The 24317-nt window shown below is 38.9% G+C and overlaps 1 protein-coding gene across 1 annotated transcript in view; it reads right to left on the bottom strand.

Annotated features, from left to right (window-relative positions):
* Positions 1 to 24317, bottom strand: part of CATSPERB (cation channel sperm associated auxiliary subunit beta) — a gene marked incomplete at both ends in the record, with an annotated part of 106065 nt that overhangs the window by 72824 nt on the left and 8924 nt on the right. Inside the window, 10 exons of the mRNA XM_081084991.1 lie at positions 429 to 581; positions 956 to 1002; positions 1281 to 1347; positions 3923 to 3955; positions 5338 to 5456; positions 5568 to 5663; positions 11171 to 11320; positions 16311 to 16406; positions 21329 to 21389; positions 23659 to 23799. Coding sequence (XP_080941117.1) covers positions 429 to 581; positions 956 to 1002; positions 1281 to 1347; positions 3923 to 3955; positions 5338 to 5456; positions 5568 to 5663; positions 11171 to 11320; positions 16311 to 16406; positions 21329 to 21389; positions 23659 to 23799 — 963 coding nt within the window. The remainder of the gene's footprint in view (positions 1 to 428; positions 582 to 955; positions 1003 to 1280; positions 1348 to 3922; positions 3956 to 5337; positions 5457 to 5567; positions 5664 to 11170; positions 11321 to 16310; positions 16407 to 21328; positions 21390 to 23658; positions 23800 to 24317) is intronic.

The raw sequence follows: 24317 nt of genomic DNA, 5'->3' as shown, positions 1-24317 counted from the left end.
GCCAAACCAGCTAAGGCTAATATATGTTTTTAATGGCTCTAATTCACAGTTGAGGTTAAGACCTTTTGGAATAGGAAATATAGATCTGTGGCAACTTAGTTCCATTATTTGTTAATCTAAACTAACCACTTTTATGAAACCTTACATTTCTGTAGATCTAACTCAGTTTATATTCTTGGAGAATAAGCAAAGAAGAATCATTATGCAAATAGCATCATATTTTCCATTTTCATCAAACTGAATGCCAATCGGAGGCCAGAAACCTCTAAAGTGTCCTAATCTATAGTATCAGCCATAAATCATTTTGCTGTAGCTAATTTTATCATTTTCTACTGCCAAAGATAACAAGACCTCGGAAATAGTTTTACTTAGTTAAATTTTCATGGTTGTAGCGTCAAGAGCAATCACTTTCGGGCCGTAAGGCCTACCTGGTTATGTAAGAGGTACACTCCAGCATTATGATCTTGGTCAACCAGAAATGTTTTTACAGTTGAAGGGGCAATTTTCATTCCTTTTGCCAACTGAGGTAAGCAAGGTAACCATTCAAGAAATGGTTCTCTCCCATAAAAACAAGAGCTTGCCTGCAAAAAAGAGGAAGGACAAGTTAATGTTGTTTTTGACATATAAGTTCTAATTAGTCCTCTTAAGCAAACAAACTAATGGCTGGCTACAAATAAGAGTGTTAAATCTTTCATGTCTGTGCTTCTCTTCCGGGGGATGTGAGTTCAGAAAGCCCCCCTTTCTGGCACGGGTTGTTTTTCTGGAACCACTGTGCAGGTCTAGATTGAACATAACCAGGTACTCACCATTAGACCCACGGAGAGGAGCCACTGGGAGCAAAGAGGAGTTGTTAAGCCTTTCAGGCTGTAGAACGGCTATTGTTTTAGATGAATAACAACCCATAAAAATCACGCACCATAGAACTTCTTACCTTTTAGATTATGCAATGCCATACCTCACTTAAAGTCCTGTTTCTCTCAAAGGTGACAGTAACATAGTCAACTATAAAATATAAAGGTATAGAAATTACAAGCAGTATCTATATTTCTAAATGTATCATTACATATATGAGAATCAGTTTTCTTGCACGTCTATCAGGACATGTCTGTTGTTTCAGATTTAAATGAATTGCTCTCCTTAGTTTTAAGCCATGAACTGACACAAAACAAACCTATCTTTACATTTTATTCTATTTTTATTTGGTCATTTCATTTCATCTATATGTGCTATTCATATTGGGGGGGGAAAAGCCTGTTAATATCTCTTTACCTAAAATTTACCTTCAAAGTGTTCTCTGTTAGCAAAACATCTTTCATTATACCACAATTTTCCTTTGGCATAGTCACCCTACACAAATAAATAAAAATATCATTTAGGCATTATGTGGACTTAAGATATAAATTACAAACTCTTTAAGAAATTTAAAAGTTCAATATTTCAGGAATGTGAGGCAAATAGAGAAAGAAATATTATATGCAAATAAAAGGTTGTAGAATGAGGACACGAAACAAGAATAATGCTTTTGAACAACACACACACACACACACACACATACATACACACACACAGGAATAAAAAGAAGTTTCATCTGAATGAGCGTGTGTTGATGGTAGATGCCTCTGAACTAGTCTTTTGGAAGCTAGAGAAATTATTAGCCTTTCACCACAGTCACGGTGGGTCACATCCTTATCTTCTGCTCTTCATTAGCTGCAGCCAGGCTTAAGGACTCTCCACAGAAGCCTGACAGAGGCGAGAAGCAATAAGAAAAAAGCCACAAAAATATAGGTTTTGAAAAATTGGTCATAAGAGAGAAGCTTTCCAGAAAGTGAGATTGTATAACGTTGGATGTGAATTATGTGCAAGACTTTGAGATGGTTTTTTGTTATAGGAAGATTCTGACTTACAAATTATTGTTGAAACAAAAGCGAGACCTCCTTGCATTTTTAGAGGTCAGTAATAAAATCTGTATAATAACCTGTGCATTAAAATCCTTTTAAATTGGTCGTGATAATGGTTGCACAACTCTGTGATTATACTGACGCCCACTGGAATTTACACCTTAAACGGGAGAATTTTATGCGACGTGTATTATATCTCAACACAACTGCTAAACAAACAAAATAGGCTTCTAAAACAGAATAAACAATTTATTTGAACGGTGTGGTAAGGTGTTATCCTAAATGAAACTTTTGAGTTCTTATATAAATCTTCAGGTTGGCAGGACACTGTACTTATCATTATAATACCTGAGCAAATTATATAGAAACTTTATTGGGCCCTGACTTACTCCTTTTCTTCCTTTTTAGATTTCTTTTTATTTATCTCCTACCTGGAATCAAACAGGTAAGAGCCCAGTCAGTATCTATGGGATAATTTCATCAGATCATGTTGACTTCATTCCGGAGGATGAGCTCATGACCCAGGTCTGACTCCAAGTCACAAGGATTGGTCAGGAATGAACACATGATTCAAAGCAGGTTAATGAGTCTGTCCTGAAACTTGAAGGAACTACTGGGAAAGAGATATTGTATTCCTTTTGGGATTGGTAAACTGATGGCTTGTGAACCTGGTGGCTATTCTTACTCACATTTGGAGAAAACTTCCTGAGAATGAAGCTAATGGCTTGCAAGAATGGCTTGACGTGAGGGGTAGGCATGACAGGAATGAAGAAGGTAGGGAAGGCCCTGACCCTGAAGGATCTTGTATGTTTTACACAAGTTAGAATTGTACCTTTGAAGAAGCTGCCCGAAGTCCCTGCTATTTCTACTAAACCAATTTCCCAACTTAGCATCTTTGTACTTACTATTACCTCTGTCTGAATGTGCTTCCTCAAGTCATTCAAGCCTCTGCTTAAATTTCGCCTCCTTGGAGAGGTCTGCTACAATCACCCTATTTAAAGTAGAATACTATCTTCCCTTCACTCTCAGTTTACCTGCTGTAATGACCTGTTTTCATTTCAATAAGCCCTGATTACTATCTGCAATCATTTTATGCATTTGTTTGTGTGCTTGTTTATGATCTATCTCCCTTAGTAGAATGGTAAGCTCCTTGAGAGCAGGGACTGTGTCTTATTCATTATGGAATTCTTCTTGTCTAAAAAAGTATAGACCATAGAAAGTACTCAACAAATATTTGCAGAATGGATGAATAAGTAAATGATTAAGTCATCAAGTAGTAACCCCTTCCAACCTGCCCAAACAGCCCCGGGCATCCCATTCTTACCACCCTTCCTTCGGTCATTATAAAAAAGGTCTTATTTGAAGGTAAATCCTTATCATTTTTAAGAATAACTTCATGCTTGAGCATGCCTGCATGTATGAGGAAGGACTGAGGAGGAGACATTGGCAAAAGGCTAGCAATAGTCAAAATTTCTGTTGTGCTTTCCAAACGAAAGCATGCTTAGATGTTGATGGAAATGACCTACTGAATCATGAAACTTGACCTTGTAGCAGAGAGGGAAGATAACTGATGGAATAAGATCCCCACAAAAAGCCAGACACAGAGGTGTGGCTAGCTTATATGGCCTTTCGTGCAAATTAGAAAGTGACTTTCTCCAGGTGGACACAGACCTGCATCGGGTAGATGGATGGGGCGTACAGTGTTAGCCAGATTTCAGCCCCACTCTCTTTTCAACTGGGCGCCCTGGGCAGAAAACACCTGACCACCCACCACCATCCTGGTCAGCAGGGGTGGGGGCGGTCTCTGAGACAAGGCGGGCACTTTTCCCTTGGAAACAGAAGAGGAATCATTGCTTGATAGTTGGTAGAAATACAATATATATCTATATTTTTAGCTCAAATGATAAATAATATGATAGTAAGAGGGATAATCTATATTGTGAATTCTTGCCTTGTACCTCATCTCTTAGGGCACCGAGGAAACATATCTTTTAACCAACCCTTGGAAATGTAAAGCTTCTTACCCTTTCAAAACCACAGAAGTCTGCCCTTGAAAACTAGAAGGAAAAGAAAAGGAACTTTAATTTTTGCTTGATAGGAAAAGGCATGACAAACCGCAGCAATGTGAATGACACTCAATGCAATGTTTCCTTAATATTTCAGCAGTTAGGAGAGTCTCACTGATTTCATCTTCAGTCTTTGCCTTGTTTCACCATTTGATTAATTTATACCAGTGATGGCGAACCTATGACACGCGTGTCAGAGGTGACACGCAAACTCATTTTTTTGGTTGATTTTTCTTTGTTAAATGGCATTTAAATATATAAAATAAACATCAAAAATATAAATCTTTGTTTTACTATGGTTGCAAATATCAAAAAATTTCTCTATGTGACACGGCACCAGAGTTAAGTTAGGGTTTTTCAAAATGCTGACACGCCGAGCTCAAAAGGTTCGCCATCACTGATTTATACCTTAACTTAACTCCAGAAAGGATTTGGGATCGAAACCCCATCTGCGGATGATTTAAATGGAGGAGTTAAGAAGTGTGTGGAAATACACGAAGTCTGTTACCCACGTGGGATTAGGGAGACACACCCTAAATCTGTCATTTTCTCCATGGCCTCCTTCTGCCCAGCCCAGTGCAGCCCCTGGGTCAGGCCCTCTATACTTTGAACTCGAGTCACTGTTCCTGGCCTCTACAACTCTCTGCTTCAGCAACCCCATGATAAGCACGTGGAAGGCCAGATTAATTGGCTGAGCAACAAATGGTACTTTCTCAGAGAGAGTGAAGAAAGCGGGGAGGCTGTGAATATTTGTGTAGCTGAAGAAATACCTACTTCTCAACCAATACAATTGCCCTTTTCATACTTACTCTTATCTTTTCTTCTACTGTTCCTAAATCTTTATTACTACTCTTATTTCTGTTGTGGTAATTTTTGAGAGGTACTCATTAACATGCTTAAGAATTTCATGCTATGTATATTGTATATTTTCACCAAAATATATATTCCCTTCTCTCAATCCCAAGAGTTACTTTAATTTATGTTACTTTGTAATATAATATTTAGCATTACAAATCACCCTAAAGCATTTTGGAAGCATATGTAACTATAGATAGATAGATAGATAGATAGGTAGACAGACAGACAGATAGATAGATAGATAGATAGATAGATAGATAGTTTTCTACTTATATGTATTTAAAACTTACTATAAATTGGTATAGTAACAACACTAGCACCATTTCAAAATATTCAACACAATATTAATAATAAGGCAAAGGAAGAAGTCACTGTATTATGCTTTTATATTTTTCAAAAGGAAGAAGCATTTCAATTTTAAGATATACCACATATAATTCAAGAATTCAGTGTTTCTACTTTATGTCTTGAAAGACATTTAAGGTTAACCCTTCATTACGAAGCTGTTCACATACCTTTAGATCAGAGTGTGGTGGGCGACGAAGATCTCCACTTACAAAAAGTCCCAAAGAGGTGAGGATAACTAAGAAATGATTTGTTAAAACCATATCCACCACTGAAAGCTCTGTATGTCCTAAAGGAAGAGATTATGCCATGGATTTATAAAGTGAGGAAAAGGTGAAATATTGATCAAATGTTGATATAGAGGAAATGCTGAAGACGAGGGCACTGTTAGAGGGTTTACCTTCTCCAACTTTGGAATAGATCATCTCTGTCAGGTTAAACCACTGGGTCTCATTATAAAGCCAAAATCCGGAAATGCTGAGGCCTATGTAAACACCTATCATGAGAGGGAAGGGAAATTAAGGCAAAGCGAGTAACCCACTTCCATGGTGCTAGGTCTTCATGGGCCAGAGCCTGCTCCACCTTCCAACCCATTCTCTGCCCAGGCCTCCACTCCCCTCCCCTCAGATTGCATCTCACTCCCCCAAGCACTGGAAAGATGAAGTCACTTCGGGCTATGCCACAGGATGTTAGCCAACCATCTGGTTTAACTATTAAGTATTTTGTTTTATATGGAAGTGGGGTCAGAATATGCCACCCCAAAACATGCCACTTTGCCCTCAGGATTATTTTGAGTTGAAGGCAACTGAAATCAATAGATGCAAGAAGAGTTCTCTATCTTCCCCTTTTCTGCCTAAAAGCAGGGCATCCATTTTCCCATGAGGAAGGTGCCCCATTGTCCCAGACTGAGAACACTCTGATCACTGGATAGATGCATCGACACTGAGACAGCTTTGTGTAAACAGACCTTACGAAATAACTCTTATTAGTCCCCCCGCTTACACTCTAGTCACTTCCCCCATTTTATCATCCTTTCCTTGGTTCAAATGGTATATAAACTTCTGAGTTTAACCACTACTTTGAGTTTCATTCACTTATTTTCTGTGAACTCCGTTGAATGTAAATATTAATAAAAACGACACTCCTTTTCTCCTGGTAATCTTTGAGAGTCGAATTCAGACCCCCCCGCCCCCCCCCCCCCGGGAATGAACCTAAAAGAGTAGATGAAGAGTGTTTCCTTCCTAAAATCCTTCTGAGCATTAATATGTCGCTATGTCATTAGTACAATTTCAGTAAACAATGAAGAAAAAAAAAAACTCTAAAGAAAAAAATTAAAATGTAAACTCCCCGAGAGGAGAAATTATGTTTGATTTACTTTAATATTTGTGGTTTTAGAAATAGAAAAATATTTGCTAATGCCTCATGAGAACCTGTTTTTAAAAAGACCAAACATATTTCAAACACCGAAAGCACGTTGTTCCCTGATCCCACCTTTCCTTGGCCGCTGCTGCTAGGAATGTTGTGAGCCTTTTGTTTTTTAAACGTGGAATGTAGATTTGAAGTCTAGTCAAAAGTCATAATGATTGGGGGTTCGGGAGAGTGGAGTACAGAGGGTCTGAAGACAGTTGATAATCTAATATATATACTTTGTTTTCAAAAGACGAGTGTGGGACCAGCCATATTATAAAGAATGCATTTAACTCTTGGCTCTTTTCTGTATAGGGAAGATGTAGGCAGAAGTGTTAGAACCATCTACTTTTTCCAGGAAGAGAAAAGCTAAAGAGAAGCTTTGCCTTTCTAAACACCAAATTTAGTTCTACAGGTAACAGTACACTATATTCTAAGTGGGGGTGATGAGAGGTGTCTAGCATGATATTACATGACCAGACTCCAGTGAAGTTCAGAAATAGTTCATGCTTCATTCTGGTTAATATTTTAGACTAAAATCATTCTGGTTAATATTTTAGACTAAAATTAAGTCACAGGCTACTCTCTATGGCAAACTGGCCACAACTGTATCCCAGGTTTAAAGAGGCTGAGTAGACCATTGTGAAGAGTTTGGATTTTATTCTAATGGGCAAAGGGAAGTTTGTAAGTGATGTGAGTTGACTGACACTTGAGAAGATCACTCTGGTGGCTGTGTGGAGGGTGAGTATCCTGGGACAAGACTAGAAAAGGGGGCGACCAGTGAAGAGGCTGTCAATTAGTCTCGTGGAAAAACAATGTTGACTTGACAGAAGATTGTAGTGGAGGTGAAGAGCGGCCGCCTTGGGGATAGACGCTGGGTAGAGCACCACCCTGGAATGTCAGGAGAGTCCAAGCAGTCAAGAATGTGTCCTAGATTCTACTTTCGAGTAACTGGATATTAATTAGGAAGAGGAATATTGGAGAGGAACAGATTTTAGAGGGAGATGGATCAAGAGTTCTGGATGGGGATGCTCATTAGACTTCCAGAGCAACTGTAAACTCGACAATCTGGTAGAGGAGTTTGGTCTCAAAGGTGTGGCCAGCACCAGAAATGCAGATGTGGGAATTGTCCGTCTGAAAATGGCATTACCAGCCCCGGCACTGGGTTAGGTTTCCCAGGGAGAGAAAATGGTTCCCTCAGGAAGGAAGCCAAAGACCAAGCCCGGGGGTCATCGGCATTTTAGGGTCACACTGAAGGGAGCCAGCCAGGAAAACTAAGAAGCGACTAGGAGGCAAGATAAAAGCAATCGGAAGTGGTGTCAAGAAAGCCAAGAGAATAAAATGTTTTTGAGGAGCGAGTGGTCGGTTGGGTCCAATGTTGCTGAAAGAGAACCGGCAATGTGGAGACTGTGGGTGGTGCTGGGAAGAACCAGTCAGTAGAGTGGTGGGAACAGGTCTGATGTGTACTGGAAGGAAGATGCATGGGTGGTGGACAGTGGCGCTGCCATCTGCAATAAATTCTTTCCAGAATTTTTGGCTTTGAGGGAAAACAGAAAAATGGGGGATGGGCGTAAAGTGAGATAAGTGAAGATTTTGCTGAAAGCTGTGGGACAGCGGAGTGTGCTTGTATGCTGATGACCTGATCCCGTACGGAAGGAGAACATGCACGAAAGGTGAGATTTGCAAGTGAGATGCAGGAGCAAGACTCTTCCGATGGCTGGGCAGGGGTTGGGATCCAGAACACAAGGGGTGAGGGGTGACCTTTGATAGCAGCAGAGACACTTCCCACAATGCAACAGGCAAAGAGACAAAGCAGGGGAGTCCAGATACAGGCAGGATGGCAGACATGCAGGCACAAGGACGGAGTTCCTTGCGATCAGTCTTGATTTTCTACATGAAGTATTACAAGCGCAGCTGAGAGTGAATAGAAAAGGAAGGTGATGTTGACGGTTTGGAGTGTGGGAAGTGGTGTGATAAGCTATGTTGCCGAGTTGGAAAATAAACATACCCGGGAAGAGAGAGAGTTTCTGGGTCGTGCCGAGTACCCACTTGAGACTTGTGATCACGCATTTTACAGTCAGGCCAGTTGGTGGAATTAAAGTGGGATTAGTGTGCACATTTTTTTTTTTCTAGCAATATTCTGCTATTCCAGGGCAGGGATAGAGGTGGTTTTAACCAGAGCCGGGTTTATGCAGGTAAGGGAGATAGAGAAGGGCGAGGAAGTCACAGAAGTATTTATAAGGATGGACTAAGCAAGTGATGGTGAAAACAGAAGGAAAAATTCTGGGTAATGAAAAACGTGGGAGTGACCCCATGGTGAAGTCTCAATAAAATCAAAGAAAAGTTGGAGTGTGAGTACCGGAGGAGATTGAAAGAAGAGGAGGCAGTACAGAGCGTGTGAGATGCTTGAAGTGGAGATTTGGGAGTAGTAACATTATTAGAGACAATGAGGTCAAGAAGTTGACCATGGAAGTAAGATGGGGGAAGATCAGCGAAGGAGAGGAGGCCTTGGAACTGAGTATTGCATGGGTCGTTCATATGTTTGGGACAATAGTGATAAAAGTAGGCGGAGAGGAAGTCAGGGGTCTAAGTGAGTGAGTGCGAGTGGTGGGAAGGTCACCACAGGCTGGCAATAAGGAGTGGGAGAGGGAGGCAAGTCTGAGTTCAAAGGAACTGGGTATTTCAGAGGGGAGGACAAGAGTGATTATTATTAAGAAGTAGCCCTAGGGAAAAGGGATGACAACCCTGCCCTTGGGCTCTGAGATATGTGACCCCTGCGGGGGGGGGGGGCGGCGGGGGGGTGCTGCAAGGGAGGCTACAAGAGAAAGAACTTACCTGGGAATGGCCAGGTTATTCTTTATGGCACGAAAGTTAGGGAGGCATTCAGAGGAAAGATGAGAAGTGCTGGGGAGTTTACAGATGACAGATCACGAATTCCACTGAATGGATTTGGCTGGATGGAAAGAGACAGATTTGGGGCGAAATGAAAGGAAGCCAGAACAGTTTGTGTGTGCGGGTGACCATCGGTGACCCAGGAGATGTAGGTTTCTGGGTGACTGATAAAGCTAGGATGAGAGGCATGGTGGGTGTGTTAGGAGTGTCACTGAGGAGGAGGCAGGTCACAAGTGCAAACTGGAGCACAGGGGGCCCCTGGGTACTCGTTCCCACCATTAATTCCATGAGGTCTGATGGCTGGGGGGCTGGACAAGGGCCTCGCCAACTGCTAGTTGGGGCAGTGGCAGCTCGATACTGTGGGAGCCTCTTTTTGGCTTGAGTGCAGTGGTGGCCAGCGGAGGGAAAAGGTGGTTGCATCTAAAGAACACGTTGCAGAAGCGATGTCTTTTCTCCAGACCTGGTGGTGATCTGCTGAGAGAGACCTTATCAAGCAGAGACTGTCCCTTCTCTCTGCGGCTCTCACTTGTGTGGCAAGATTGAGCTCAATGAATTAAGCACAGCGCCTCTCCTATGGCTGACAGAAGTAAGGCAGGACTAGGGGTTTAAGAGGAGGAGGAGGGGCCCTAGCCTGGCATCCATAGGACAAACCGGAAAAGGACTGAGCTTCCGTGAGTTGAGATAGAGGGGAAAGAGACACATTTCTAACTAGACAATTCAGCACAAGCAGGCACCGAGCTAGAGAACTCAAAGACTGGAAGCCATTCGAAATGCAAAAAAAGTTGGGGCAAGTCTAATCGCCTTTCCCTATACTAATGCATAGCTTGAATCTATTATTTTATAATAAGTCATGGTAGGGCAAGTTTTTGTTCTTTTTATTCTTTTTAAAAATTCTGTTATTCATGTTGCTTCCCTCTCCCCTTGACCGGAATCGAACCTGGGACCTTTCAGTCCGCAGGCCGACGCTCTATCCACTGAGCCAAACCGGTTTCGGCTGAATAAAATTTTTAAAAATTAGAGTCTTTTGTCTTTGGCGGAGTGGTTTTCATAAATTGTTACTATATCCTTCAATTCTGTGGCACTTCCATATTTGTCCTGATAGCTTTTCTGTTGAGTCCTTTGGACTTGTAGGTGGATACACATATTAACTATGAGTGATAACATTTTGTTTCTTATTTTTAAAATTTATTTATTTACTTGTACCTTCATATTTATTGGTTCTGGGGGACCAGGAGGTCATCAATGGCCTGAGATAAACAACTGGAATAATACAATTAGTAGTTGAAATGTGTAAGGCTCCTAGTGAGTATTACAGTCACCATGGATACATAATAAATAAAACAATGCTGTGCTCCCTTAGAATCGCAGGGCCTATTTATACATGGCAGGAATAGCCAGGCACAAATAGATGGATGAGAATCACAGTGGATAATCTCTGGCAGGAAGTGATGCATTCATGGAAGGCAGAGGATAAAGGAAATTAGGAAAGACGCTCAGGTCAAAATGGCAAAAAGTCACAGGGAGAAAGATAGTAAATCACACTTGCAAGTACACAGGGTGCAGCGATGAAAGGTAACTCCTTAGGTATTTTTAGGAAATGTTTTCACTCCTGTGTCTATACGTTTAGCATGTCCCACCCATTAAACATCGCTGTCATAAAATACAAAACCTCGCTTCTCACATCCAATAAAGCCACTCACTTACCATTAAATGCCGAGTTCAGAAGGAAGCCAAGCAGCGCCACGTCATTGGCACAGGGGCATTTTGTTGCTTTGAGGCCGACCACGTGTGGAAATAACTTTCTGATGTTGACTTCTGTTATTACAGTCCCAAGCGTCCACTGAAGAATGGGTTCTATGAAAATCAAGTTTAGGTGTTTAAATTGTGGCAGCCGTCTTGAACACGGAGCATTGTTGCTTTCCTTGAAGGATTTTAGAGCAGCTATGTAAATGAACTATCCCATTGATCCAAAAATGGGGGCATTGCCTCACTCTCCGTCCAGTAAAAATAGGTCAATTCTTATTTCTCAGAAGAGAAAGAAGGAAGCCTAGTTGCCCTTCATGGAGGCCTGGCAAGGTCACCCTGCAGAAGTGCATGTGAGATGGAACACACTGACCGCCTTCACGATCTTTGGAAAATATAATTGGCCACAGGATCTACCCCCAGAAACTAAGTCTTTGGGTCACAGGATATGCACATTTATAAACTGGAGCACAAATTCTGCTTCAAGAACCCATACATTTATTTTTATGTTTTATTATTTATTATTTATTTTTTATTGATTTCAGAGAGGAAGGGAGGAGAGAGAGCGGGAGATAGAAACATCAACGATGAGAGAGAATCATTGATCGGCTGCCACACTGGGGATCGAGCCCCACAACTGGGAATTGAACCGTGACCTCCTGGTTCATAGGTCGACACTCAACCACTGAGCCATGCTGGCCTGGTTACATTTATGTTTTGTTCTCTTCCTCCAACACCATCTAAACAGCAGTAGATATATAAAAATGAGAATAAATCCAGAGTCACAGTGGAGAACAGGGAAGTTAATCTTTAGTGGCCAAGACACTCAGAGGGATTTCTGGGAGATAGAAAGAAGTTAGGGTGGAACCAACAGGAGAAACCAATCTGAGGTGGGACGGCTTCAGCCCAGCAATCTGCTCTTGGATGTGCAAAGGGTTGGAGCCGGAGAAAGTAAAATTTTACTGCATAAGAAAATGGGAGGCTTTCTTTTCTTCTGAAAAAAAAAAAGGGGGGGGGGGGCGGGGAAGAGCATCCAAAAACATAAGCCAGGGAAATTTGACAGAATACTGCTCTCTGAATTTCAAAAATATCATCAAAGGACTTTAAAGAACAGAGATATCTGATAATCAATTCTTGAACTGTTTACATTTCTTCAATGTAAACCTCCTCCACCTCCCCAAACTTTTAATAAAATCTGCTACAAAACCAAAGACTGCACGGGATATATTTTTCACAGAGTGCAAAGCCAGGAAAGGAACTAGATTTCCATCTGGGTTGACATAGTTTAGGGACAGCCAAGAAGGGAAAGAGACACGATTTATAACCAAACAAATCCACTCCAAAAGTCAGAGAATTTGGGGCAAGGCAGCTGACTTTCCAGGGCGTTGCTCCAGTGAGAGATCTAGGATTCATCCTGTATGCCTGGTTTCCCTCACCCCCAGTCCACCAGGAAGTCATATCAGTTCTACTTTCAAAACATATTCTGAAGACTCCTACTTCTCACCACCTCCACTGCTAATCCACAGCCCAAGGACTTCCGGACCATTCTTTGAGTGGAATAGGGCGACAGCTGCCAACCAATTTCCTTTATTCTATTCTTGCCATCCTTCCCCCAATATTCAGTTCTCTACACAGCAGCCAAAGTGATCTTTTTATAAGGCATAAATCAGAATTTATCACTCTCCTGCTTAAAACACTCCAACAGCTTTTCACTATAACTAGAATAAAATCCAGACTTTTTACCTTGATCCCTGCCAGGCTCTCCAAGTCCATTATACACGACTCTGCCTGTCACTTATTGTGCACCCACCACACTGGTCACCTCTCAGATCCTCTGACAGGTAGAGCCCAGTGCTGCACCTGGAACCTGTAAGAACTACTCATTTGGGATGAGGGACTTAAACGTAAGAGGGGAAACCATAAAAATCTTAGAAGAAGCCACAGGCAGCAAAATAGCAGACATTTGTTGGAGCAATATATTTAACGATAAAGCTCCTAAGGCAATGGAAACTAAAGAGAAAATAAACAAATGGGACTACATCAAGATAGAAAGCTTCTGCACAGCAAAAGAAACCATCAACAAAACAACAAGAAAGCCCACTGCATGGGAGAACATATTTGCCAATGTTATCACTGATAAGGGTTTAATCTCCAACATTAACAGGGAACTCATACAACTTAACAAAAGGGAGATAAACAACCCAATCAAAAAAAGGGCAAATGACCTAAATAGACACTTTTCGAAAGAAGACAGAAGGAAGGCCAAGAGACATATGAAAACATGCTCAAAGTCACTAATCATCCGAGAGATGCAAATCAAAACAACAATGAGGTACCACCTCACACGTGTCTGAATGGCTATTATCAACAAATCAACAAATGACAAGTGCTGGAGAGGATGTGGAGAAAAAGCAACCCTCGTGCACTGCTGCTGGGAATGTAGACTGGTGCAGCCACTGTGGAGAACAGTATGGAGTTTCCTCAAAAATTTAAAAATGGAACCACCATTTGACCCAGTGATCCCACTTCTAGGAATATATCCCAAGAAACCAGAAACACCAATCAGAAAGGATATATGCACCCCTATGTTGATAGCAGCACAATTCACCATAGCTAAGATTTGGAAACAGGCTAAATGCCCATCAGCAGATGAGTGGATTAGAAAACTATGGTACATCTACACCATGGAATACTACGCTGCTGTAAAAAAGAAGGAATTCTTACCATTTGCAACAGCATGGCTGGAACTGGAGAGCATTATGCTAAGTGAAATAAGCCAGTCAATGAAAGAAAAATACCACATGATCTCACTCATTTATGGATAATAAAGACCATATAAACTGATGAACAAAAATAGATACAGAGGCAGAGCAGCATCGAACAGATGTCAAACTACAGCGGGAAGGCCGGGGAGGGTGGGGAATGGGTAAGAGATCAACCAAAGGACTTGTATGTATGCATATAAGCATAACCAATGGACGCAAGACCCTGGGAGGGGGGAGGGGAGGCTGGTGGAAGGTCAATTGGGGAAAAAAAAGGAGACATATGTACTACTATTTGTAATACTTTAAACAATAAAAAAATAAAAAAATAAAAATAAAAAAGAACTACTCATTTGTTAAGTTCTGTACACTCTAAGTGTATATTCGTTTTTAATGCAGCATGTAATACTCTGGGTACATCTCAATATGTAGATGATTCTGATTTCAGATTATTTTTTAAATGGAAAGAACTTTATGTTGTTATTTTAGTATTTAAAAGTAGCATAAGACAAAATATCATAGTCTCAAAGACTTGCAATGACTATTGAACAACTGACTCGCTATTTATAAAAATCTTGGACACTACGACAACAGGAAAGACAACATTTTGTCCTTTTTGTTTTAGATATGTTTCTTTTGGTTAAAGAAATAAAATAATGCAGATATGGTTGAAGATAACCCTGCTCCCCTCCACAGCCCCATTCCCAAATTCTCCCCATTTACAAGCACTATCGTGAAATTGCTGTGTGCATTTCTAGTCCATGCTTTTATTTTTTCACTACAATATATATGTAACCATGAACAAGATACAGCATTGCTTTATTTCCTGAATAAATTTCCTGGAAAAATATATATAAAATTGATTTTAGAGAGGATGGGAGAGGGCGAGAGAGAGATAGAAACATCAATGATGAGAGAGAATCATTGATGGGCTGCCTCCTGCATGCCTCTTACTGGGGATCGAGCCCACAACCCAGGCATGTGCCCTGAGTGGGAATCGATCCCGTGACCTCCTGGTTCATAGATTGATGCTCAACCACTGAGCAACAATGGCTGGGCATGGATTTCCTGAATTTCAGATAAATGCTTTCCTACTTTATTCTGAAACTTGATTTTTCACTCAATGTTTTTGAGTTCTGTTCTCAATGACATATATGGTCTATTTACTTCGTTTTAACAGAACATACCACATGTATTTGTCCTTTCCCTATCGCTGTACATTTATGTTGTTTTCCATCTTTCTTATTATAAAAAATGTCGCATGAAATAGATTTGTACATGTCTCCTGGTACCTATGCAACCTCTTCTCTAGAGCAGCTCTGCACATCTGAACCAGCTGTGCAGAAAATATTTCTTCTTAACAACAGATGCCTGGCCCCACTTACGGAGATGAGATTTTAGTTGGGGTATAAGCAGTGATGGCGAACCTATGACACGCGTGTCAGAGGTGACACGCGAACTCATTTTTTTGGGTTGATTTTTCTTTGTTAAATGGCATTTAAATATACAAAATAAATATCAGAAATATAAGTCTTTGTTTTACTATGGTTGCAAATATCAAAAAATTTCTATATGTGACACGGCACCAGAGTTAAGTTAGGGTTTTTCAAAATGCTGACACGCCGAGCTCAAAAGCTTCGCCATCACTGGTATGAGGGGTGTTACAGACATCATTACTTTTCTTAAAGCTACCCAGGTGATCTTGTTCATAAAATGTACTATTTATGTTTCCTCTGCATAGCACCTTATTAAAGTGAGAGTGAATGAATAAAGTGAAAAGGAAAGTGAGGATAAATACAAAATCTAGGACTGAGGATTTTTAAAAAATGTATACTATAGCGTATAGCTGATTTAAAAATCGGGCTATGAGTCAGACAGCGGGGAAAAAGAAACCTCGTCAGTTATATCACTCAGTGTTTATGTCCTTAAAATTAAGCAACCGATTTTTCATGGAAAAAAAGAAATGTTCTTACTAAGGCTGAACAAGAAATTTTGCTGGTGGTCCTCCTAAAGAAGGCTGCTGCAATGAACAGTACCTTCTAAAACGTCTTTATAAAAGATGCAAGAACTGACTTTAGAAAGCCATTGTTTATCATGACCTGCGTGGTGGCTATCGAGAAAGCCCATCTCCATATTTCTATAGCGCCCTTTATAGCACTCTCTTAACAATCACCCACATGTTTTTAATTCTTTGCCTCATTAGGATCATGATCAGAGTCATGATCATTTCTTAATTATTTATCTCTAGTACTTAGCACAGAGTTAGGCATTAAGTAGGTTACAAGATTTGTTGAGAGAACATTACAAATCCCATGTTACTTTTATCTGCTGGCATTTACCTCGGAGTTTATCCAACAGGGTTCCTTCAGTAGTGTAAGTATTTAATCCATGTTGTAAATAAATTCTGACTAACCATTCTTCTACAGCTGCAATATCTATTTGGAAATAAAAGGCAAATCATTAACTATTCTTTAGTATGTCATGTTGGTAAAATTTAAGACCATATGAACATTACCACCAATGATGACCCTTCATTTCTCAATCACTTTGATTGCATTTATATATATTTTTCTATAGTCTGCCTATAAATATTTTGATGATACAATAAGAAAAAAAGAATTGTGAAATGTTCTATCACCACAGCAATGAATCCAGATAATATTTTAGATCATAATTTTTCTCTAAGAGCAGTCATGGCTTTGTAAAAAGAAAATTATACACTTAGGTAAAGTGGTATAATATTATTTAAAAGTAGACTGTGATTAATTAAAATACATAGTATAAACTCTAGGGCTGACAATAAGAACACTTTAAAGCACAAATAATATGTCAATACTGGAGACAAAATGGAATCATAAAAAATAAGTAATATGAATAAAGACATAAAAGGAAAAGGAAAACAGAAGAGACGGAATGAATAGAAAACAACCTGATGGGAGATTTAGTACAACCATACCCACAATTACATTAAATGTAAATGGTCTAAAAATACCAATGAAGAGTCAGATTTTCATATTAGAGGTAAAAATCAAGACTGAACTATATGCTAACTCTAAGAAATCCACTTTAAATATAAAAGTATAGATGAGTTAAAAGTATGAGTGGTACCTGGGGAAGCCATAGATGATGAACTCAGCCTGGGGGCCCCTGCAGTTGCACCCACAGGCCAAGACTGAGGCCAAGGCTGAAACCAGGGTGCACCAATGAACAACATGCCTGGTCCAAACAGCTTAGCTGCACAAGTGCTCATATCCACCCATGCCTTGAGGTGGATCTATATCACAGCAAAGATATAGCTCTTCCAGTGACTACTGAAGCACCTGGTACCCAAGAAGATTAATTACTATTTGTGCTCTTGTTGTCACTACTCTTTATCAAGCAGTTTTTGGACTCTGGGCAATGGTATGAGAAACATCATATATGTTTCTACAAATGGAGCTTCTTGTGCAACTGGATAAAACAATGAGGGAAGTCAGTCTTCTGATGGAGAACTTAACTTGCCTTCAATAGGACTGGATTAAAGTTGGCATATGCATAACTTTCATGAAATATAAAAATTTTAAAACATAACAGTATTAATTGAGCGTAGTGGTTTGGGTTGATTTCTGGGTTCTCTATTCTATTCCATTGGTCTACATATATGTTCTTATGCCAGTACCAGGCAGTTTTGAGAACAGTGGCTTTGTAATACAGCTTGATATCTGGTATTGAGATCCCTCCTACTTTGTTCTTCTTTCTCAGGATTGCTGCAGCTATTCATTGTCTTTTTTTTTTTTATTATTCCAGATGAATTTTTGGAGAGTTTATTCTAGGTCTGTGAAATATGCCATTGGTATTTTAATGAGGAGTGCACTGAATCTATAGATTGCTTTGGGTAGTATGGACATTCTAATGATGTTGATTCTATCAATCTATGAATACGGTATGTTCTTCCATCTGTTTATATCTTCCTCTATCTCTTTTTTCAATGTCCTGTAGTTTTCCGAGTACAGGTCTTTTACCTCCTTAGTTAAGCTTATTCCTAGGTATCTTAATTTTTTTGGTGCGATGGTAAATGGGATTATTTTTTTAATCTGTCTTTCAGAAAGTTCACTAATGGTATAAAAATGCCATAGATTTCTTGGCATTAATTTTGTATCCTGCTACATTGCCAAATTCATTTACTAAGTCTAATAATTTTTTGATGGAGTCTTTAGGATTTTCTATGTACAGCATCATGTCATCTGCAAATAATGACAGTTTTACATCTTCTTTTCCAATTTGTATGCCTTTTATTTCTTCCTCTTGTCTAATTGTTATGGCTAGCATTTCCAGTACTATGTCGAACAGGAGTGGTGAAAGTGGGTCCCTGTCTCGCTCCTGTTCTTAGGTGAAATGGTTTTAGTTTTTTCCCATTGAATATGATGTTGGCTGTAGGTTTGTCATATAAGGTTTTTATTATGTTGAGGTATGATCCCTCTATTTCCATTTTGCTGAGGGTTTTTAATCAAGAAAGGGTGTGATAAAGGAGGCATGAACATACAATGGAGTCAAGAAAGTCTCTTCAATAAACAGTGTTGGGAAAGTTGAACAGATACATGCAAAAAAAAAAAAATGAAACTAGATCACCAACTTACACCATACACAAAAATAAACTCAAAATGGATAAAGGACTTAAACGTAAGACAGAAAAACCATTAAAATATTAGAGAAATACACAGACAGCAAAAACTCAGACATATGCCGAAGCAGTATCTTCATTGATACAGCTCCTACGGCAAAGGAAACTAATGAGAAAATAAACAAATGGGACTACATCAAAATGAAAGCTTCTGTACAGCAAAAGAAACCATCAACAAAACAACAAGAAAGCCCACTGCATGGGAGAACATATTTGCCAATGTTATCACCAATAAGGGTTTAATATCCAACATTTACAGGAAACTCATACACCTTAACAAAAGGGAGATAAACAACTCAATCAAAAAAATGTGCAATGGACCTAAATAGACACTTTTCAAAAGAGGACATAAGGAAGGCCAAGAGACATATGAAAACATGCTCAAAGTCACTAATCATCCGAGAGATGCAAATCAAAACGACATTGCGGTACCATCTTACACCTGTCTGAATGGCTATCATCAACAAATCAACACATGACAAGTGCTGGCAAGGATGCAGAGAAAAATGAACCCTCGTGCACTGCTGCTGGGAATGCAGACTGGTGCAGCCACTGTGGAGAACAGTATGGAGTTTCCTCAAAAAACTAAAAATGGAACTCCCATTTGACCCAGTGATCCCACTTCTAGGAATATGTCCCAAGAAACTAGAAACACCAATCAGAAAGTATATATGCATCCCTATGTTCATAGTAGCACAATTTATAATAGCTAAGATTTGGAAACAGCCTAAGTGCCCACCAGCAGATGAGTGGATTAAAAAACAGTGGTACATCCTACACAATGGAATACTACGCTGCGGTAAAAAAGAAGAAATTCTTACCATTTGCAACAGCATGGCTGGAACTGGAAAGCATTATGCTAAGTGAAATAAGCCAGTCAGAGAAAGATAAATATCACATGATCTCACTCATTTGTGGAATATAATGAACAACATAAACTGATGAACAAAAACAGATCCAGAGACAGAGAAGCATTGATCAGACTGTGAAACCTCAGAGGGAAGGTAGGGGAGGGTGGGAGTAAGGGAGAGAGATCAACCAAAGGACTTGTATGCATGCATATAAGCCTAACCAATGGACACAGACACCAGGGGGGTGAGGGCATGAGTGGGGGTGGGGTGGGGAGCCCATGGGGGGATGAGGACACATATGTAATACCTTAATCAATAAAGAGAAACAAACAAAACAAAACATAAAAATAAGAGCCCTGAGGATCCACACGTCTTGGATCACTTTTTATGTCTCAATTAAAGTCAGAAATAGAAATAATGATGTGGGTCCTATAAATGGTACATGGAATGATTGAAATACCAGGAAGAGTATTCGTTTGATACTTTCATGGAAAGTAATATCCGATATTTTCCAGATTGGTTTTATACCAACAGCATCTCTTTCCACCTGCTGGTTACCCAGCACACATTTCTGTTTGGTGGCAGTACCCATCCTGCTCACCCTAAACACATGGGGAGTATTAACCTCACGGGTGATGTTGGTAAGTTAGTGAAAGATGCATATAGAACAGCCAAGAGGCTGTGTACACTGTGTTATCTGGTAGATCCAGAACCGGAAGTTGAAGAGTTCAGTGCCAAAACTCCAGACCAATGTATTCAGGAAGTTTATGGGCTCTCACTTGCTATTCCAGAACTCAGAACAGCAGTAGGATTCTCTGAAGAGTTACAGGAAAGAGGGCTATGTGGCTTTTAAAACCCATGTGACTTTGGGGAAAGAAGACGTATCTATTAGATAAGTGACCAAGGTGATTGTGTCCCACCCTGAAAAAATAGCCCCAGGCTTATTCCAGTGCTTGAATGTTTATTTCTCTATGCTAGTTGGACATTTTATGAAGCTAAAGTAATCAAGATAGCGTGGTATTGGTAAAAGATAGAGAGTTCAGAAATAGCAAGTTAATGGAGACAAAGAACTTGAACAACAATGGTGTTGGAATAATTACATATCCATATTCTGCCACCCCCCCCAAATGAACCTCAGTTTGTGTCAGGTACAAAAATTAACTCAAGTTGAGTCACCAACTTAAATACCAAACTCAGAACCATAAACTTGAGCTAGGCAAAGATTTCTTAGCTATAATGCCAAAAAATGCAATTCATAAATTAAAATCTGATAAATTAGACTCAATCAAAATTCAAATCCCTGATATTCAAGAGACATTCTTAAGAGATGAAAAAAGACAAGTCATAGACTGGCAGAAAATATATGCAAATCATATATCTGACAAGGGACTTGTATATAGAATATATAACAAGAAAGATTTAAGTAGATAATTCACCAAATGGCAAATAAGCACAAAAGCTAGCACTTAATAGCAGATTCCATAGTAAAATAACATATTATATATTATTGCCTATAACATTTTAAGATTAATGATTCAGTTTCAGTAAAATTAATTGGTGCACAAATTCCTCAGTACTTTAATTTTCAAGTTCTAGAAAGGAATAATATAAATGTTATACATGTCAGAACAATCTATAAAAAAATAGTCAGAAAAAATACAGAAATCTCAATTAAATTTGAATTTCAGGTTAAACACAAATAATTTTTAGTATGACCTATATTTAGGTCATACATTTAGGTCATACATGGGATAGCAAACAATTTTGTAATATAATAAATACTTTTATTTGCTAAACTTGGCAATCCAGACCCATGATTATAATAATTAATTCAGATCACTCTTACCTCTACTTTTTGTAATGTTTTTTCTGGGAATATCAATCAACCAGTAAATTTGATCACTGACCTAAATTAAAAAAGACATCAGAAAACAGTTTTTTACAATGTTAATAACAACACTTACTTTGGCATATTACACTCTATCTTTTTTAAAAATATACTTTATTGATTTTTTACAGAGAGGAAGGGAGAGGGATAGAGAGGTAGAAACATTGATGAGAGAGAAACATCGATCAGCTGCTTCCTGCACACTCCCTACTGGGTATGTGCCCGCAATCAAGGTACATGCCCTTGACCAGAATTGATCCTGGGACCCTTGAGTCCACAGGCCTACGCTCTATCCACTGAGCCAAACCGGTTAGGGCTACACTCTATCTTTCAAAAACAAAAATAAAACAAAAACATCCAATGCATATACCCTTTTACCAGTAATTTTATTCTTAGAAATGTATACTACATTAAACTGACCACTAAAAAACTATTAGAATTCATAAATGAGTTCAGCGAGGTTGCAGTATACAAGATCAATATACAAGAATTAATTTTATTTCTATATATTTGCAAATAACAACCTGAAAATGAGATTAAGAAAGCTATTTCCATTACAATAGTATAAAAAAGAATAAAATATTAGGAATATATTTAACAAAAGAAGTACACCACTTAGATTCTGAAAAATACAAAACACTGTTGCAAGAAATGAAAAAAGAAACTAAATAAAAAGATATCCGATATTCATGGTTTAGAAGACTTAATATTATTAAAATGGCAATACCCCCCAAATTGATCTACAGGTTGAACACACTCACTATCAGAATTTCCACTGACTTCCTTGCAAAAATTGACAAGCTCATATTAAAATTCAGATGAAAACTAGTGAAATTCTATGGAAACTAGCAAAAACCATCTTGAAAAAGAAGAACAAAGTTGTAGGACTCATTCTTCTGATTTCGAAACTTACTGCAAAGCAATAGTAGCAAGGCATCATGGTACCGGCTTAGGAACAGATGTATGGGCCCTGGCTGGTGTGGCTCAGGTGGTTGAGTATCATCCCATGCACCAGAATGTCTCTGGTTCTATTCCCAGTCAGGGCACTTGCCAGGGTTGTGGGCTTGATCCCCAGTAGGGAACATGCAAGGAGCAGCCAATTGATGTTTTTTTTTTCTCTCTTTTTTAGTTCAATAAAAACATTAAAAAAAAAAAGAATCAATATATCCCCAGTGGGGGTGGGGAGGGCATGCCAGAGGCAATCAATCAATGTTTCTGTCCCTCTCTCTAAAAAATTCATATATATATATATATATATCAATGTATAGAGCAGCGATACAGTATAATTGAGAATCTAGAAATAAAACCTCATATTTACAGTCAAGCGATTTTCAACAAAGGTGCCAAAACAATTCAGTAGAAAAAGAACAATAATATTTTTAAAAAACGGTGCTAGGGCAGCTGGTTCTGCACATGTGAAAGGATGATGTGGGCCCTGACCTCACACCACACACAAAAATGAACTCAGAATGGATCCGTAATGTAAAAGGTAAAATCAGAAACTTTTTAGGAGAAAACACAGAGGTTGCACAATCAATGAATATACTCAAAACCATTTAATGGTACATTTTAAGGAGGTGAATTTCTGTATGTAAATTATGTCTTAATGAAGCGTTCCTAAGAAGGTGAAATAAAAACATGCTCAATGGGAAAAAATCCCAGAGAATTGTTGCCAGCAGGCCTGTATTGTAAGAAATGCTAAAAGGAGTTCTTTTAAATCCTCTCCTGAGGCTATTTCCCCCCATTGATTTTTAGAGAGAGTGAAAGGGAGGGGGGAGAGAGAGAGAGAGAGAGAGAGAGAGAGAGAGAGAGAGAAATGAGAGACACACATTGATTGGTTGCCTCCCACATGCACCCTGACCAGGCCAGGTAAGGAACCTGAAACCCAGCTACATGCTTTTCAGTAGGAATCAAACCTGCGACCCTCCAGTGCACAGACTAGCGCGCTAACCATTGAGCAATGCTGGCCAAGGCTAAAAGTTCTTCAAGATATGACACCAGAGGGCAACTTATATCTATAGAAAAGAATGAAGAGCAGTGCAAATAGCAAATATGTAGGTAAATAGCAAACAACCATGTATAGTTTTTCTTTTCTTCTCTTAATTTCTTTTAAGAAATATGACTGTTTAAAGCAAAAAGTATAACATTATTTTTGAATTTTAAAATATATAGATGTAATATTACTGGACTAGCTATTTTTAAAAAAACACACAACAACAACACATCCTATTAAGAAGAGTATGCTTCTTATTAATGCTATTAAACAGAACAAAATAAAATGTAATTACCAGCTTTAAATTAAAGTGGAAGATGCCAGCATATGTACTATTTATGATTTTCAAGCTGGGAACAACTCCTCCTGATGTGAACACACTTAGAAAGTCCTTTGAAGTAAAGTTATTGTCAGATTTGAAAATACACTGGATTCTCTTTAGGAAAGAGGAAAAACAAACAAGTAATGACAATTCAATGAAGAAAAGGGTATTACATTAATTTAAAAGTGAGAAAAAAATCTATGAAAAGTAGATGCTGCTAAAGACTGCTATCTCTAGTCATTCTAGTCTCTTGGAAGAGAGTCTATTTTGAAAAATTCACTTTCAGAACTCAGTAATCTATTATGCTAGCGTCACAATAAATGTTATCAATCCTTATAATAATCTCTTTCATAGAAATGGTCATAAAAATTATTACACTTAATAAACATAGACTCAAAGCCATATGCTATCACATGTAGAAATCCCTATTTTAGTAAAATCATTATTTTGTGTCGAAATAAAAAAGAAACAAATGTATAAAGCAAAACTCATTTTACTGCATTTGATTGGGTATTTCCCAGTTTTAAGAAGGTATGTAAAAGTGTAGCAATCACAAATGCTGATGGATACTAAGAGTTTTAATTCATTTATTTCTTCCCATAGTTTGGATACGTTACCTAGCTAAGTGGGGA

Source organism: Myotis nattereri (genome assembly GCF_964212035.1).
Source record: "Myotis nattereri genome assembly, chromosome: 1".
Classification (NCBI taxonomy): Eukaryota; Metazoa; Chordata; class Mammalia; order Chiroptera; family Vespertilionidae; genus Myotis; species Myotis nattereri.
Note: the sequence above shows the minus strand (reverse complement) of the source record. Positions and strands in the feature narration are given on the sequence as shown.